Below are 15853 nucleotides of genomic sequence, written 5' to 3' on the forward strand. Positions count from 1 at the left end.
TATTACTTTTTTAATAAAAGATCATACATACTGGACAGCCCTGTAAAAGTAACTTTATAAATGAACAAAATGTGGTTAGAAATATGAGTAAGGTTTTGTCCTAAAGCAAAAGCAATGGTAAGAAAATGTTCATACATTGCTCAGACAAATTAGATCTACTTCAAGATGTGGGCAGTAATCTAGGGTAAAAGGCAGAAGGTTTTAGGAAACAGAGCAAGTCTAGAAAGGGGCTGCTCCCGAGGAACCTGGCTTGGAACCGATTGCACCAAAGACCCAGGGACTGGGGAGAGACCTTTACCTGAGTGGCTTGTGCCAGGGAATCCTGTGTGACTTTGGTCAGTTTCCGTAGATATCGTCCATAAATAACAGCAAGGATGGACATTGGAGGCACAACACTCAAAACAAAAGTGGCCAGATTAGGCGACACAAAAAACTGTCAAAACCAAAAACCAGAAAAGTTACACAGAACAGCAAGCGATTCTCCTTACCTGCTCTAGTTTGATGTTGTTACTTGTGCCTTTTTTAAAATAAACAGGTCTGCTTAAATGTGTTCAAAACTATCGTCTTTAAAATTAAAAAAGAAAATGGTATTGCCATCCTTCTGAAGACACATAGCAAATCACCCAACAGCAGTTCAACAGTTTCTGTGTGTATCACTGAGTGACATTGATGACAGTCTTTGACTTGTCCAGCTATCCTCACTGTCCTTTTCTGAGTTGTTGTTTCCTGGTGAACACAAATTCACTGCCCCTTAGGCTATTTTCTAAGCTTCCGAGTTGCTATCGGCATCTGAGTCCATTACAGACAGTTCTTAAAAGAGCACAGTGCTCAAGGCACACATTTCTTACTAGTCCAGCTAAACTATTGTTTGGTTTTAAGAAGATCTCAGGGAATATTTTTGGTTTAAGGTTCAAAGATTATTTCAGGGCAATATTTTCAGGGGTTCACCCCATCTTCATGGCTCCAGGAAGTCTATAGTCCATAGACATTTTTATTTGAATTCTGCATTTTGATCAGGATTCTTCTAGACTCAGATCAAATGGTCAGTAATATCCCCTTACAAATGGGAACCAGACAAGGATGCCTTCAATCACTTCTTGTACCTAACACTGCATTAGAAGTCCTAGCTAAAGGAATAAGGCTGAAAAGGGAATCAAAAGGCATCCAAACTGGCAGGGAAGAAGTAAAACTATCCCTATTTGAAGATGATCTGATCCTATACATAGAAAATTCTAGTGACTTAGCAAGTAAGCTACTGAAACTAATTCAGAGGGTCAACAAAGTGATCCGGAACAAGCTCAACCTTCAAAAAGCAGTTGGATTCGTTTGCAACAATCAAGAACTCTGAAAAGGAAATAAAGAAACGAAAACAATTTACAATAGCTACCAAAAAGAAAAATTGCTTAGGAAAAAGCCTAACCAGAGATACAAAAGACTTTTGTGAAGAAAACTAGAAAAGAAACTAAAAGACACCTACGTAAATGGAAGACTGTATTGTGTTCAGGAATAGAAGGCTTGACATTGTAAAAATACTAATATTGCCCACGTGATCCATAGACACAATGCAATTCTGATCCAGATACCATCAGTATTCTTTAAGGACATGGAAAAACCAATGACTAATGGAAAAGAAAGGAGCTCTGGTAGCATACTGGGTACGAATTGGGCTGTGAACCTCAAGGTCGGCAGTTCGAAACTACCAGCTGTTCCATGGGAGAAAGACGAGGCTTCCTGCTCCCATAAAGATTTACAGCCTCAGAAACCCTGTGCAGGGTCGCTAGGTTTCGGAACTGACACCACGGCACAGAACAACAACAAAATATGGAAAGGAAAGAGACCCTGGATAAGCAAGACTACTGAAGAAGAACAAAGTAGTTGGTGCGTAGCGTCTAGGATATTAAAGGCTCGTGAGTGGCCCTCTAAGGTGCAGCTATTGGTCTCTCCCTGTGCAGAAGAAAGAAGAGTGATAGAACTGAGGATGCTTGGAAGCAATTAGTCCAGTGGACTAATGGAATATGTGAACATCAGTCTTCCTGACTCAGACCCACTACTCAGAAACCAGAAGAATTAGAAGCTACCACTACCAACTACTCTGAAAGGAATCCCATTAGAAGGTCCCAGTTACAGCGGCAGAGTAGGTGGAACAAACCTCAAAATGAATTTTAAAAGACCAGGCTTACTGGTCAGAAAGAGACTGAGGAAGCTGGGACTGTGGCCCTTGACCATCCTTCAGGTCTGGAAAGGAACTCACTCTCACGGCCCTACTTTCAGACAAGCAGTAGATACGTATATGGCGGGGAAACACTAGTAAGGTATACTAACTATGAGTGACAGACAGTCAAGCATTCAAGATCAAAGTGCAGCATGCGCCTTACGGACAAAGGTGAGAAGGGTGGCAAGATGGGTGCAATGGAACCAGGAACCCCAGGGAGGAAGTGGGTGACTGTTGTTGCAGGAAGGAGTTGCCATCATTGAGATGAAACAAAGTGTAGGATTTGGTCAATGTAAAACTCATGATTTTGTCTGTAAACCTTCACTCAATTCGCAATTAAAAGATTTTCAAAAATAGACAATCATAAAAAATATTCAATTGAAAAAAAAAAGAACAAAAGTAGGAAGTCTCACAGTTTCTCATTTGAAAACCTATTATGCAGCTATGGTTGTCAAAACAGCCTAGTTTGATACAATGACAGACACACACACCAACAGAGCAGAACTGAGAACCTGGCAGTAAATCCATCTACCTATGGGCAACTGTTCTTCAACAAAAGGCAGGGATCCATTACATGAGGAAAGGAAAGTCTTATTTTTAAACAAATGCTGGCAAAATTGGATGTCCACCTGAAGAAAATGAAACAAGAACCTTATTTCACATCATATACAAAAAATAACTCAAGATGCATCAAAGACCTAACTGCAAAATCTAAAACTATAACGTTCATCAAAGAAAAGACAGGAGCAAGCTTAGGAGCTCTCATTTGTGGCGTAAGGAGACTGCCAAGTACAACCTAAAATGCTCAAGCATTTAGGATTTTCTAAAAAAATTAAATACTTGTGCACATCAAAAGGCTTCTTCAAAAGAGTAAAAATACTGGAAAAAAATATTTGGCAACAAAGGACTGATCTCAGATATCTATACCATCAACTCCTCACCAATAAAAAGACAAACAAATCCAATTAAAATATAGGCAGAGGGCATACACAGGCACATCACCAAAAAAGGCTTCAGGCAGCCAAAAAACACATGAAGAATAATTGCCATGATTAGCCATTTGTGGTTGTGTGTTGTTGAGTCGATTCTGACTCATAGCAACCCTGTACAGGGTTTCCAATGCTGGAAATCTTTACAGGAGCAAAAAGCCTCATCTTTCTTCCACAGAATTGTTGGTGGATTCAAACTGCTGACATTGCAATTAGCAGCCAATGTGTACTCCACTACGCTCGTTGTTGTTGTTGTTGTTGTTGTTAAGTGCCATTTCAATTCACAGTGACCCTGTATAGGATTTCCCAGGAACGGCTGTTGGGTTTGAAAGGCTGACCTTGTGGTTAGCAGTGCACACCTTATCCTACAGTGCCACACTAGGATTCCTTGTTGTTGTTGGGTGCTGTTGAGTCGGTTCCGATTCAGAGCAACCTTATGCACAGCAGAATGAAACACTGCCCGGTCCTGTGCCTTTTTGTTCTGAAGTGCAGTCGAGTCACTCTGAGTCACAGCGACCCAGCATAGTTCTAAGGAGCGGCTGGTAAATGTATGCAAATCAAAACAATGATGCGATAAGGCCTCACCCCAGCAATAACAGAAAAATTCAACAAGACAGAAAACAGCATATGCTGCTGAGGCTGTGTAGAGATTCGAACTCTGATATACCGTCGCTGGGAATGTAACGTGGAGCAACCACTGTGGAAAGGGGGCGTCCTTAAAATGCTGGAAACAGAAATACCATTTGATCCAGCAATCTCATCACTAGGTAAATGTTGTTAAGAGCCGAGGAGCCGGTTTTGATGAATGGAATGGGGTTTCCAAGGAATGCTGGTGGGTTTGAACTACCGACCTGGTGGTAGTCAGTCTGGTGCTAATCCTAGAGCACCACATCAGGACTCCTAAAGACATAAATACCAGAACATGAACAGATACATGTCCACCCAAGTTCACTGCAGCATTCCTCACAATGGAAAAGAGGTGGACACAACTTAAGTGTCCATTAACAAATGAATGGATCAACAAAGTATTGTCCTTATACAAAATGGGATACCATACAATGTTAGAGAATAACAACGAATTCACAGAATATCTCATAATGCAGATAAATCAGGAGGCCATTATGCTGAGGGAAATATTGTCTGAGTTCACTATTATAAAGAGCCAAGCAAAGGATTATACACATAAAAAAGAAATCTTTGATGGTAACTAGGGGTGGGAGGGAAAACCACTACCAGATAGATAATAGACATGTATTCATCTGGGTGGAAGGTGGTAAATCAGCGAAACCAGGGGGTGATCAACAAAATCCCACTAAAGAGAAGGAAAACCGAAAGAAGTGCACAAGAGTTGCAGACAACAAAGACAAACACTATTACATACACAAATTTGTATTACCAAAAATAACAATCATCAATATACAAGTGGATACATAGGCAGATAGGAGCTACCTCCACAACCGTACGTAGGTTTGGCAGACAATGTTTCTACAAAAGTTACCTGTATGTGCTGTAAATATATCCATGTTTCTAAGAGAGCAAACGAGGGGTAAAGCTTGGCCAACATCTTAGCTATAATCAAACACCTGTTGAGAAGGAGTCTCTGAGTCACTGTACCTGGAGACTTGAGACTATGGACTATGATCGAGGAGGACATAAAGATCAATTTGCATAAGACAGTTCACAAAGATGATGTTCTACATTCTACTGGGGACTTAAAAGCTTGTGAGTGGACATTTAAGGTAAAACTATTAGTCTCTCCCTATCTGGAGCAAAGAAGACTCAAGAAAACCCCAGGCACATGCAAACAATGTGTCCAATGGACTAATGGACAACACAAACCTCAACTTCCACCAGCCCCAGACCAAGCTGGATGATGCTTAGCTACCACAGCTGATCATTCTCTAAAGGATCCCAACTGGATTGTTGTTGTCGTTAAGCTCTGTCGAGTCGGTTCTGACTCACAGCAATCCTGATAGGGTTTCCAAAGAGCAGCTTTGAACCGCCAATCTTGTGGTTCACAGTCTAGTGCAGGACCAGACCAGGAGTCTGGTCGTGGATAGAGTGGGAAAAAAATACAGAAAACTCAAAATCCTAAAAAAGAGCAGACCCACTGGTCAAATAGAGACTAGTGGAACCCAAAGACTAGGACAATTAGACACCCTTCAAACCTGGGACTCTCTCCAGGGGCCCAACTTCTAGCCAAACAACGTACAGGCCAAGGGTAACCAAGGAGTCCTGTGTGGCGCTGTGGACTAATGTGCTGGACTTCAAAGTCTGTTTGAACCACAAGGTTGGTGGTTCGAGCTCACCTGTTACTCCTTGGAAACCCTATCCAGAGTCGCTATGGGTCGGAACTGACTAAATGGCACTTAACAACAACAGGACGACTAAGGAGTGGCATTGTAGGAAAAGCACTCGACTGCTAACCATGAAGTCAACAATTCACACCCACTAGCTGCTCTTCGGAAACCCTACACAGGGTCAGAACGGACTCAAAGACACTTAAAAGTAACAACAACAAGGGTGGCGCTGTAAGATAAACACTAGACTGCTAACTGCATGGTCAACAGTTCAAACCCATCAGCAACTCCACAGGAGAAAAGACGAGGCTTTCTGCTCCCGTCAAGATTTGCAGCTTCAGAAACCTCTACAGGGTCACTATGAGTTAGAATGGACTTGATGGAACGGAAAAGGAGGTGTACAATCCTTAGAACACCCAACTGTGCAAAATCAAAAGCACAGGATTTGCTCCGGGATAAAGCTCAGAAAGCAGGAGTGGAGCGGCAAAAAGCGCAAATGGAAATGATTAACACAGGAAGGAGAAGAGCACATCGTAGAAAACATAGTGAAAACAAAACAAAACATGTAGGAATTGCTATACTCAATTGCACTGAGTGGAAACGTAAATTGCTCTGCAAATGTCCACTCAAATCACAAGGTTTTTAAAAAAATAAATAAATAAACGTATTCCATTCCTACTTGGGCATGAGGGGTGTTCAATAATGGTAGCTGGGCAAGGGTGTAAGCCCCAGGCACTACACAATGAACAACAGGAAGTAGAAAAGACACACTAAACACGTTAACGCGATGTAACATCACTCATCCCACCTCCTTCCAGTCTTTCTTGGTTCCATTCTTCCTTCTTTCCCAACCCTTCTGAACTCTATCCATGGGTAAGTGAGCTTGATCTCGAAGGACTGAAGTAGTGGTCCACACACCCCATGACCCTATACCACGCCATGGCCCTGCATGCTCCCAGAGAACATCTGAAGCTCACCTCAAGCTTGGGAGGCCAGCACAGGCCAAGCCTCAGCCAGAAGGCAGCAAATGAAAACCCGTAAACGTACCATCATGCCGATGCCAACAGAAGCCTGGGCCCCAGCCCGGAGTCCATCTGAAAGGTTTTCAGTCACTGAACGCCCCAGGAGAGCAGTGTCTGAGGAGAGGCGATTTATCAATTCACCTGTTCGGGTCTTGTCAAAGAAAGCAACTTCTTGCCTCAGAACAGAGGAGAATAATGAAGTTCTCAACCGATTCACAATGCGCTGACCTGTAAAAGCCAGAGAGAATGGGTGCCACGTGGGCACAGTCGTGACTAAGGGGCAGTTGTTTGTCCACAGCAGTCTGACCTGGTGTCATAAAACCCGAGGCTGGCAGCCACTTAGGCAAGTCTAGGGGGCCATATCACATTAGTGGAAATGAACTGTACCTCAGCCCTGGAACATGAATATCCCTATTAATAAGGAATATTCACTTTCATTAGAAACCACAGACTCTGGATGCTGGGGAGAGAAGGTCACGATACATAGAATATGACTGAGAGATACTTAAAATTATATTTACACTCAAGTTTTGCTACATTAAGTCCTCAAAACCTGATTTTGTTCTTCCTTGACAACGCTTTTCTGTACTGAACTTTCAAATGGCAAGAACTTAGTTAATGATCTAGATATTTTATTAGCTAAATGGTGAGCAACAGACTTCAAGTCTGGTGTCCTGGGCTCTATCATTATTGTAATAATTCCCTGCCTTATTGGCAACTAGTTCTCTGTGTGGATCTATTGTAAAATGTATCAGCTGAGGGAGACAGCGGGCATCTGACGCTTCCTGAAGAGTTCCAGGATTCCAGCCTCATCAGCCTGCTCTCAAACCTCCCTCCCAGCTCCACCCTAGTTCATATGAATGAATGAGCATCTAATTAACTCCTGACACAAAATAACCCTATAACCCCATGTCGAATCAGGTACTGGGATGGGTCCCCGTGAATGTGATGCCTGGGAAGGAAAAGGCTGAAGCTGGGAGCAGTAGGAGGTGTGGAGGCCCAAGCCAAGCCCACACGATCCCCACATGTCCTTGTTCGTTACCTGCGGTCTGCATGAGGTAGACACGGATGGCATTAGCAGCAGCTCCACACACAAACACGCCACTGAATATAAGGCAGAGGCTGGTCAGGTGGCTGGTGTAGTCCCCAGTGGGGTCTGTATAAATGACATCGATGATTTTCCCCAGGAAGAAAGGGGCGGACATGGTGATTACACTGGACACAGTCAAAAACCCAACAGCCACTGGAAGACAAGAGCACCGCTGTCAGGGCTTGGGAAGGGTCGGGGTTTCATTCTTCTGTCTTTTGCTTCTGCAAATGTTGCCTGATAATGGGGTTTTAAATTCTTTGTATTTAATTAAATGTTCTTCAGAGTATGTATGAATATCAGTTGCTAAGAATCTTTCTCCCTTTGGGCCTATATCCCTGATTCAAAAAACCGCAAACCAGACTCACAACAATCTTATAGGACAGCGGAGCACTGCTCCTACGGTTTCTGAAACCAAAAACCTACACAGGAGCAGAGAGCCTCATCTTCCTTCTGCAGAGCAGTTGCTGGTTTTGAACTGCCAATTTAGTAGTTAGCAGCCTAATGCTTAATTCACTACACCACCAGTCTTCCTTCTCTGACCAAAGGGAAGCACAAAATGAGCTCCAAGGCTGAAAACAAGTAACAGGCAGTAAAGGCTTTACTGGTCATTTCAAAGCAGAGAAACATTAACCTACTCTGGTGGTCCCTTCCTCACCAGCTGTAATCAAGAGCCAACTATGAAAATCCATCCTGGCCTCCGTTTTTGGTCTTGGTGTTCAACTTAGATTACTTTTTGTTGTTGTTTTTTACATTCATGCAATATATTCTTATTTTTTGAAGCCCGACTACGTCTTAGCTATATCTTCAGATCAACTAAGTAAAATTCTTGGGTTTTTTGTCTAGGATTTCAATCCCTTTATGCAACCTTTCGAAAGCAGTTGTGGGCACTCATGAAACATGTATGGAAGTTCCTTCCTAATAATACTGCTTAGGGGAAAAGCTCCTGGAATATCCTGGTGTGGAGCTCTGGGTTAATGCGCCACATTGCAAAGCCGTTAGGTCGGCAGTTCAAGGTCACCAGCTGCTCCCTGGAAACCCTCTACAGGGTCACTATGGGTTGGAAATGACTCGGCGGCACTTAACAACAACAACAAATGTGTAAAAAAAGAAACACACAACTCATGTACCTAAAACACCAACTAGAGGGCTGTTGTGAAGCGCTGTTGAGTTGGTTCCGACTCATAGCAACCTTGTGTAGGGTTTCTGAGGAGCGGCTGCCTTGCAGCATCGTGCATTATTGTACAGTACCACACCAGGAGTGCCGTCGAGTCAGCAGACACCTATTAAACTGGGTAGAGAGCAAGGCAATATAACAACAAGTGGGGGTCAGTATGATCAAGGCAAAGTGATAAAGGCTAAAGCACCACAGAATAAGCATTGGACCGCAAAGTCGGTTTGAATCGTAAGGCTGCCAGTTCAAACTCACCAGCCATTCCTCAGAACCCTAAATAGGGTTGCTATGAGTCAGAAGCTACTCAACAGCACTTAATAACAACAACAAGGAAGACGCAGGGAGGAGCACAAAAAGGAATAGAACAGAGCTCAACACCATCATATACACAACAAAGACAGTGTCCACGTGAAAACAAAGACAGACACAAAACTGAACAGGAGTAGGGAGGCAAATGGGGCTATGGTGGTGGTGGTTATGTGCCGTGGAGTCGGTTCTGACTCATAGCAACCCTGCACAGGGTTTCCGAGGCTGTAAATCTTTGTTTTTAAGTGCCATCGAGTCGGTTCCGACCCATAGCAACCCTGTATAGGGTTTCCAAGGAGCAGCTGGTGAGCTTGAACCGCCGACCTTGCAGTTCAAACAGCTTTGCAGTCTGGCACATTAACCCACAGCGCCACACTTTACGGGAGCAGAAAGCCTCATCTTTCTCCCGTTGAACAGCTGGTAGTGCCAAACTGCTGACCTTGCAGTTTGCAGCCCGATTCGTAACCACTATGCTACTTGTGGTTGTTAAGTGCCATCAAGTCGATTCCGACCCACAGCAACCCTGTATAGGGTTTCCGAGGAGCAGCTGGTGAGTTTGAACCGCCGACCTAGCAGTTCAAATGGCTTTGCAGTCTGACGCATTAGCACACAGCGCCACCCCTGGACTCCAATGCTACTACAGCTCCTTAAATGGGACTATACCGTGACTACATATTGAACATAGGTTTGACGGAGGATATGTCCACATATGTATTTATATTTATAGATTTATATTTCAAACATATCCATGAATCTAGTAGTATACATAGGCTGTAGTGCTGTGGGGAAATGCACAGCGGATTGAACAGCAAGGTCATGGTTCAAGCTTACCAGCTGCTCCTCAGAAACCCTAGTCTGGGTCGCTAGGGGCGGAGACTGACTCAATGGCACTTACCAACAACACTGGTTGTCAAGTTATACAAACTCCCTTTGTTGTTAGGTGCTGTCAAGTTAGCTGCACCACAGCATCACTTGCTGTTGTTAAACGCCATCCGGTAGGTTCCGACTCACAGTGACCCTGTAGAGCGGATGGAGACTTCGGACCATAAGCCTTGCAGTTCAAACCAACCTGCAGTCGGGTGCTTTTCTACGCCACTCCCAGAGTCCATAGCAACACTGTGTACAACAAAACACAACCCGACACTGCCCATCTGCACCAGTCTCACAATCACTGCTGTGCCAACCACTGTGCCAATCCACCTCCTTGGAAGTCTTTCTGTTTTTTCACTAACCCTCCACTTTATCAAGCATGGTGTCCTTCTCCAGGGACTAGCCCCTTCTTAACAATATGTCCAAAGTATGTGAGATGAAGTCTTGCGAGTCTCACTTCTAAGAAGCATTGTGGCTGTACTTTTTCCAAGATGGATTTGCTTGAAACTCCCTGTTGTTGTTGTTAAGCGCCGTCAAGTCGGTTCTGACCCACAGCGAGCCTGTCGAGGGTTTCTGAAGGAATGACCCAGTACCCTAATTTGGGTTTCAGAAAGCACAGTCATTCTAAACTATCTTCTTGCTTACTCGGTTCACTTACTTTATCAGCATATTCATTTTGGCCTCTTCACAGCGTGACCTAAATGGTCTCTTCAGAAAACCTAACAAATTCAGCAATAGCTCTCAGTAGGCACCCTGTTCTAAAAACTGTCCTAATCTCAAACCACACAACGCCTTATTGAAATTTGAGTAAGAGATGCCCTCCTAAATTGTGAACATATACACTAGCAACACATGTTGGGATGAAACAGGTAGGTAAACATGCACCTTCCAGAGGCTAAACTTGGAACTTCCTCCATGGGACAAGTCCCCAGAGCATAAAGAGCCTCCAGGTTCAGATCAATGTTATACTTTCAGAACACACCGAGAGCCCATCAGCTCAAGCTCACAAGATCCAGTTTTGTTCACTAAGTTCACTCCTCCCCTTGCCTGGAGTGATTAAAGCCATCCGCAGCCTCTTTTATCTGTCGGGCACAGCACCAAGGCCCTCACAATTACTTCTTATCCTAATTAGTCCACACTGGGCTCCTTCTGGCCAAGGCGATAAGCTGAAAAGTTACTGGTGAAAAAAAGGGCTAGAGACAACTTCAAAGACCACAGCTGCAGAAAGATAGCAGTGAATTTGTAAGCAAAGCAGGAAAAAGGGCTGGTGAAGGGGCAGGCAGATTAGAAGACACTGGTTCATATTTTAGGAGAGGAATAGAAATAATGATAAAAGTGTACCACCACAAAATAGTAAACATTTAAAATGGCAGACTATGTTTTCAAAGTTTCTCATACGAATTAATATCAAAATATTCTGGTTGTGCAGTTCAGGTATTGCTCAGCAAACTGCTGAAGACAGGCAGAAGTTGTATTAGTCAAATATATAAGTGAATTTTCTAAAAAGGGCTTTGCATTTGTTTCTCTAACAACTAACCAATAAACATTGTAATTCACTCTCTACAACTCAACTTTTTGCATACCTTGATTAAAAAATACACATGCACAAATTGCGCTTTATCGCTAGCATTTCAAAGAGATGTGCTGACATCTCATGATATTAATTTAGCATATATAGAAAATGACTTTTGAGGAAACCATGTCTTAATAAGCTTTTCATCAGATTCCATTCTTATAATATGCAATAAGTATTTATTACTTTTAAAAAATTTTTAAAGAAAAAAAAGTAAAAGTAGTGTAACAACCCCAGGCTATTTCCTCAGATTACATATTCACGATTTTTCATTAGGGCAGATCAAAATAACTCCTGATCTTAACATAAAAGGATATAAAGTGTCTGCCTGGTTTATGGCTGTTCCTTAACATAATAGAATGGCAAGACACATAGGAACAGGGTATGAGGACCATGAGGTGGGCAGGGCTGGGCTGCCCTGGACACAGCGTAAGCCTGTTCACACACACACTACCAAATCCTACACCTAAGAAAACCTTTCTGACATCTAATATTTCAAAAACAAAAGAGGCCTGAGTTTCCATATATGTCCTTTGAGTTATATATGAGGGGAGGGAGTCTGCAGTTCCTGGGGTCCAAAGCCTCAGTTTGGACCTGCCTGATCTCTTACACCTTCCTCAAAAGCACTCTACATTTCTGCTCTGTGGCACACCCCACAGAGAGCTGGAGATAGAAAGATGATCAGACACAATTCCTGTCTCAAGTAGGTCACAGCCCTGTGAGAATAACTAAGCTCAAAACTCCCCTTTATGAGAAAAATATTCGTATTGTTATCAAACTCTACACACAATCAAATGAACTATGAAGTGATTCTCTTTAATACTTAAGTGATTCCAAGACTCCCCAAGCTTCACTATTCAGACCCAACCAGGAAGTAGCTCTAAGTTTGTCAGTTTCTCTTCTGATAACTTCACAGATCCTCTTTCAAAGCTTTCATCACAGATGCAAGTTTATCTCTGCTCATAGGATTATGACCTTAAGGTTTTCTGGCCACTAAGATGGAAACCTGGGAGGGTAGTGGCTCCATATGATAAGCACTGGGTTGCTGTGGTTACAGCCCACCAGCCACTCCACTGGTGAAAGATAAGGCTTTCTGCTCCTGAGAGGATTTAAAGCCTTAGAAACTCTATACAGATAGGATGGTAAGGGTTCCAATTTGCCGGCACTTAACAAGATGGAAATCCCCACAGGGTTAGGAAATGTATTTCTTTCTCCTTCCTAAGGCCTAGCACACAATCAAATGAAAGAAGACCGAGAAAGTTCATATTTTACAAGCCCTTGCATTGAAAGCATGTCCCCATTTATGGCTAAAAGAGGTGGTAGTGTGCCATTGAGTCGGTTCTCCCGGGGAACAGCTGGTAGTTTTGAACGGCTGACCTTGAGGTGAGCAGCTCAATTTGTAAGCACTATGCTATGCTGGGTAAGGTGGAGGGTCAGAGAAAAAGAGGAAGACCCCTAACGAGATGGATCGGCCAGGTGGCATCATTGATGGACTCAAGTGTGGCAGCGGTAGTGAGGTTGGCCCAGGATCGGACATTGTTTCGTTCTGCTGTGCATGGGGTCGCTATGAGTCGGTTCCGACTCGATGGCACCTGACAACAACAACATGCTACCAGAGCTCCTTAAAAGATAGGAGCTATAGGAAATGGTTCACTTGTAAGCTGTTTCTAAAAGCAGATTCTTTTTTTTTTTTTTTTAGTATTATTTAGTTAGGTTCTGATCTATACTTGACTTATCCATGGAGTCTGAACAATGTTGCTTGCTCTGAAAAAGATGCAGAAACTTTACGCTCACCACTTAGGAAACAGCACAAGAGGCAAGCCTGAGATGTTTAGATTGTTTTGCTTCTTGTGGAAATGTTGACTTTGATAAACTTGCCTAAAGTAAAAAGTGTTTTTACAAGTCGTACAGGTATGTTTTCAGTTGATTTAAAAAAAAAAAAAAAAAGAAAAAAATCCAGATCATTCTTAGAATGCTGCTAAAGCCAGAACTGATGTTGCAACTAAATTGGTGGCAGAACAGACCCAAAGATTCCAATCATGAGATACAGCGCTGCTTGTACTTAGAGGTTCACAAGTTGGGAAACCAAACAGAAATCAAATTTGCTAATGTACTCAGCTAACCTGGAAGTTCCCAATTTTTGCAATATAACACTGAGACGCGTTACCCTAAAGTTTGGAAAATGGTACAACGAAAGAGGGACAGTAGATGCTCCCTGTCCTCTTTGCTACCCCTTCAGGTCCCTCCAGGTGGCTCCAGATAGAGGAGCTTTGCACAGAGTCGAACAGGAGGAAAGGAGGAAGGAAAATGGGAAGATGACGGGACAAGCGTCAAATGCGGAAAGCCGGCCAGCCCCACGCAGGACACAGCACAACGCACGCCTACCTGTCAGCCTTCCGCGCTCAGGGTACGCCAAACCCAGAAGTTTCTTCGCGTCCGATCGCCCGGCCACTGAGTGCTGCAGCCCGGGGCGGTCTCCGGCAGCTGCCACTGCTGCTGGCGCCACTGACCCACGCCGCCCCGACCCTCCACCGGCCCAGGAAGAGGCCGTGAGGCCGCTTGGGAGCCCTGTGCGCGCCCAGCACCTGCAGGCGCTGGGAAATCGCGCTCGGAGCCCCAGGAGCCGCGTGATGCCCACTGAGTGCCTGGGGACGCATGACGGCCCTGGCACGGTTACAGGCGGCCCGGGGACACAACAGCTTAAACTCCGACCGCCGCCTAATCGGGCGCTCCCCCAGCACTGCAGGCACGCGGTTCCGAGACCCCCGGAGAGTGCCAGCCCCGCACCCCACGGCCGAACGGGCCCCAGGCCCACCGGTTGTCTCCAGGGCCTGGTGGCACCGGCTGCAGCCGGAGACCTCGCGGAGACGGCCGAAAGGAACCGCAGCGGCCAGGAGGAGGGACCGCGCATGGCGCCGAACCAGCACCTCCACCCGACCTCTGCGCCTCCGCCTGGACAACCCGAGAGCACAGACCCCCAAGGCTCCTCCCCTTAGCCCAGGTCGGACGCGCCCACAGGGAGGCTGCCCTCCGCAGGCAGGAGGCGACACAACCGGGATCGCCGCCCAGAGCGAGCGGCTGGGCGTGTGCACAGCTACCGTCTGCCTGCCTGCAGCGACTCGCGCTGGCCCCGGGCGATAACGCTCTGGCCGCCCCGCCTTCCGCGCTGTCACCTCCAGTAGGGGGCCCGGCGCGATCCCCATCTGGCTCTGTGGCCCAGCGCTCCAGCACTCTCCCAGAGCCTCCCAGAGCGGACAGGTCTGCACTTTGTGCCCCGCCATCTCCGCAAGCGACCCTCAGGCGATGGCCGGGTCTGCAAGCGATCCCCTTCGAGCACACCACACTCCTTCACTGGGTGCCCATGCTCAGAAACGTGTGCCCACAGCGCTCCCTGCAATTGTTGCACCCGCGGTGGCGCCCACGCTGGAAGAAGAGAGCACGCCCAGTGCTGCTGGCGGATGCCGCAGGGCAGGGACAGGGGGTGGAGGGCAGCCCCGCTCAGCTACTCGCTCCTGGGAGATTTTTCACGCTCCGCTCCTTGGCCTACCGCACTGAAAGCACAATGAGCCTTTTCTGACGCTTAAGGACAGGACGAAGCAAGCAGACTCGATCAGACGATGCCCGACACAAAGATGAGGCGAAAAGCTAATGAGCTTAGAGAGCGCAGAACCGGAACCTTGTCCTCCAGGGACTGGGTCACCGACTTGTAGCTCCCGGCCCAGCGCCTCATCAAAGGCTGTGTGCAAACACACGGGACAGAAGGGAATCGAGGCAGTTCTGTTTTGAAAGTCTTCTTGGACGAAGGAAGTGTTCGGCAACTATTAAAATGTGGACAACTTTGAGAAAGGAGCAGGGATCTTTTAATAACCTGAGCACGTAGATGCACAGAAGTATAATTGGTCTAGGCAGACCAGCTGCTCCGATCAGTAGAGAAATCAGAATAAAATGTGTGCCTGTGTGTGAATATTTACACAGTTATAACGATTACAACAATTTCTACTTGTACAAATCATTGACATTGATTACATCCTTTAAGTTGTACAAACATTCTCTCACCATTGATTTGGACTCACTGCCTCCTAAACGTCTAATCTGAAAAAGAAATTGCTCTGATACACTGGCAAAGAGAGCCACAGGAGAGCGTCTTAAATAAACCCACGGAATCACAAAGGACACAAGGAGACTTTCCACGATGGAGGTATCTGTGTGCTGTGTTTCAGACACAGGCAGGGGAAAGGCTTGGTTCATACATAAAAATCGTTTTTAAGTGCTATTGAATTGATTCTGACTTATAAAGGCCCTATGGGACAGAATGGAGCT

General features: G+C 45.2%; 1 protein-coding gene across 1 annotated transcript in view; it reads right to left on the reverse strand.

The window, feature by feature from the left end:
- The window catches only part of ABCB10 (ATP-binding cassette, sub-family B (MDR/TAP), member 10), a 54715-nt gene extending 39901 nt beyond the window's left edge, over positions 1-14814 (reverse strand). Inside the window, exons 1-5 of the mRNA XM_006868592.1 lie at positions 14172-14814; positions 13919-14059; positions 7566-7766; positions 6549-6751; positions 299-433 (exon numbers count right to left, since the gene is read on the reverse strand). Coding sequence (XP_006868654.1) covers positions 299-433; positions 6549-6751; positions 7566-7766; positions 13919-14059; positions 14172-14814 — 1323 coding nt within the window. The remainder of the gene's footprint in view (positions 1-298; positions 434-6548; positions 6752-7565; positions 7767-13918; positions 14060-14171) is intronic.
- Between the last annotated feature and the right edge of the window lie 1039 nt (positions 14815-15853).

This window comes from Chrysochloris asiatica, unplaced genomic scaffold (assembly GCF_000296735.1).
Source record: "Chrysochloris asiatica unplaced genomic scaffold, ChrAsi1.0 scaffold00119, whole genome shotgun sequence".
Classification (NCBI taxonomy): domain Eukaryota; kingdom Metazoa; phylum Chordata; class Mammalia; order Afrosoricida; family Chrysochloridae; genus Chrysochloris; species Chrysochloris asiatica.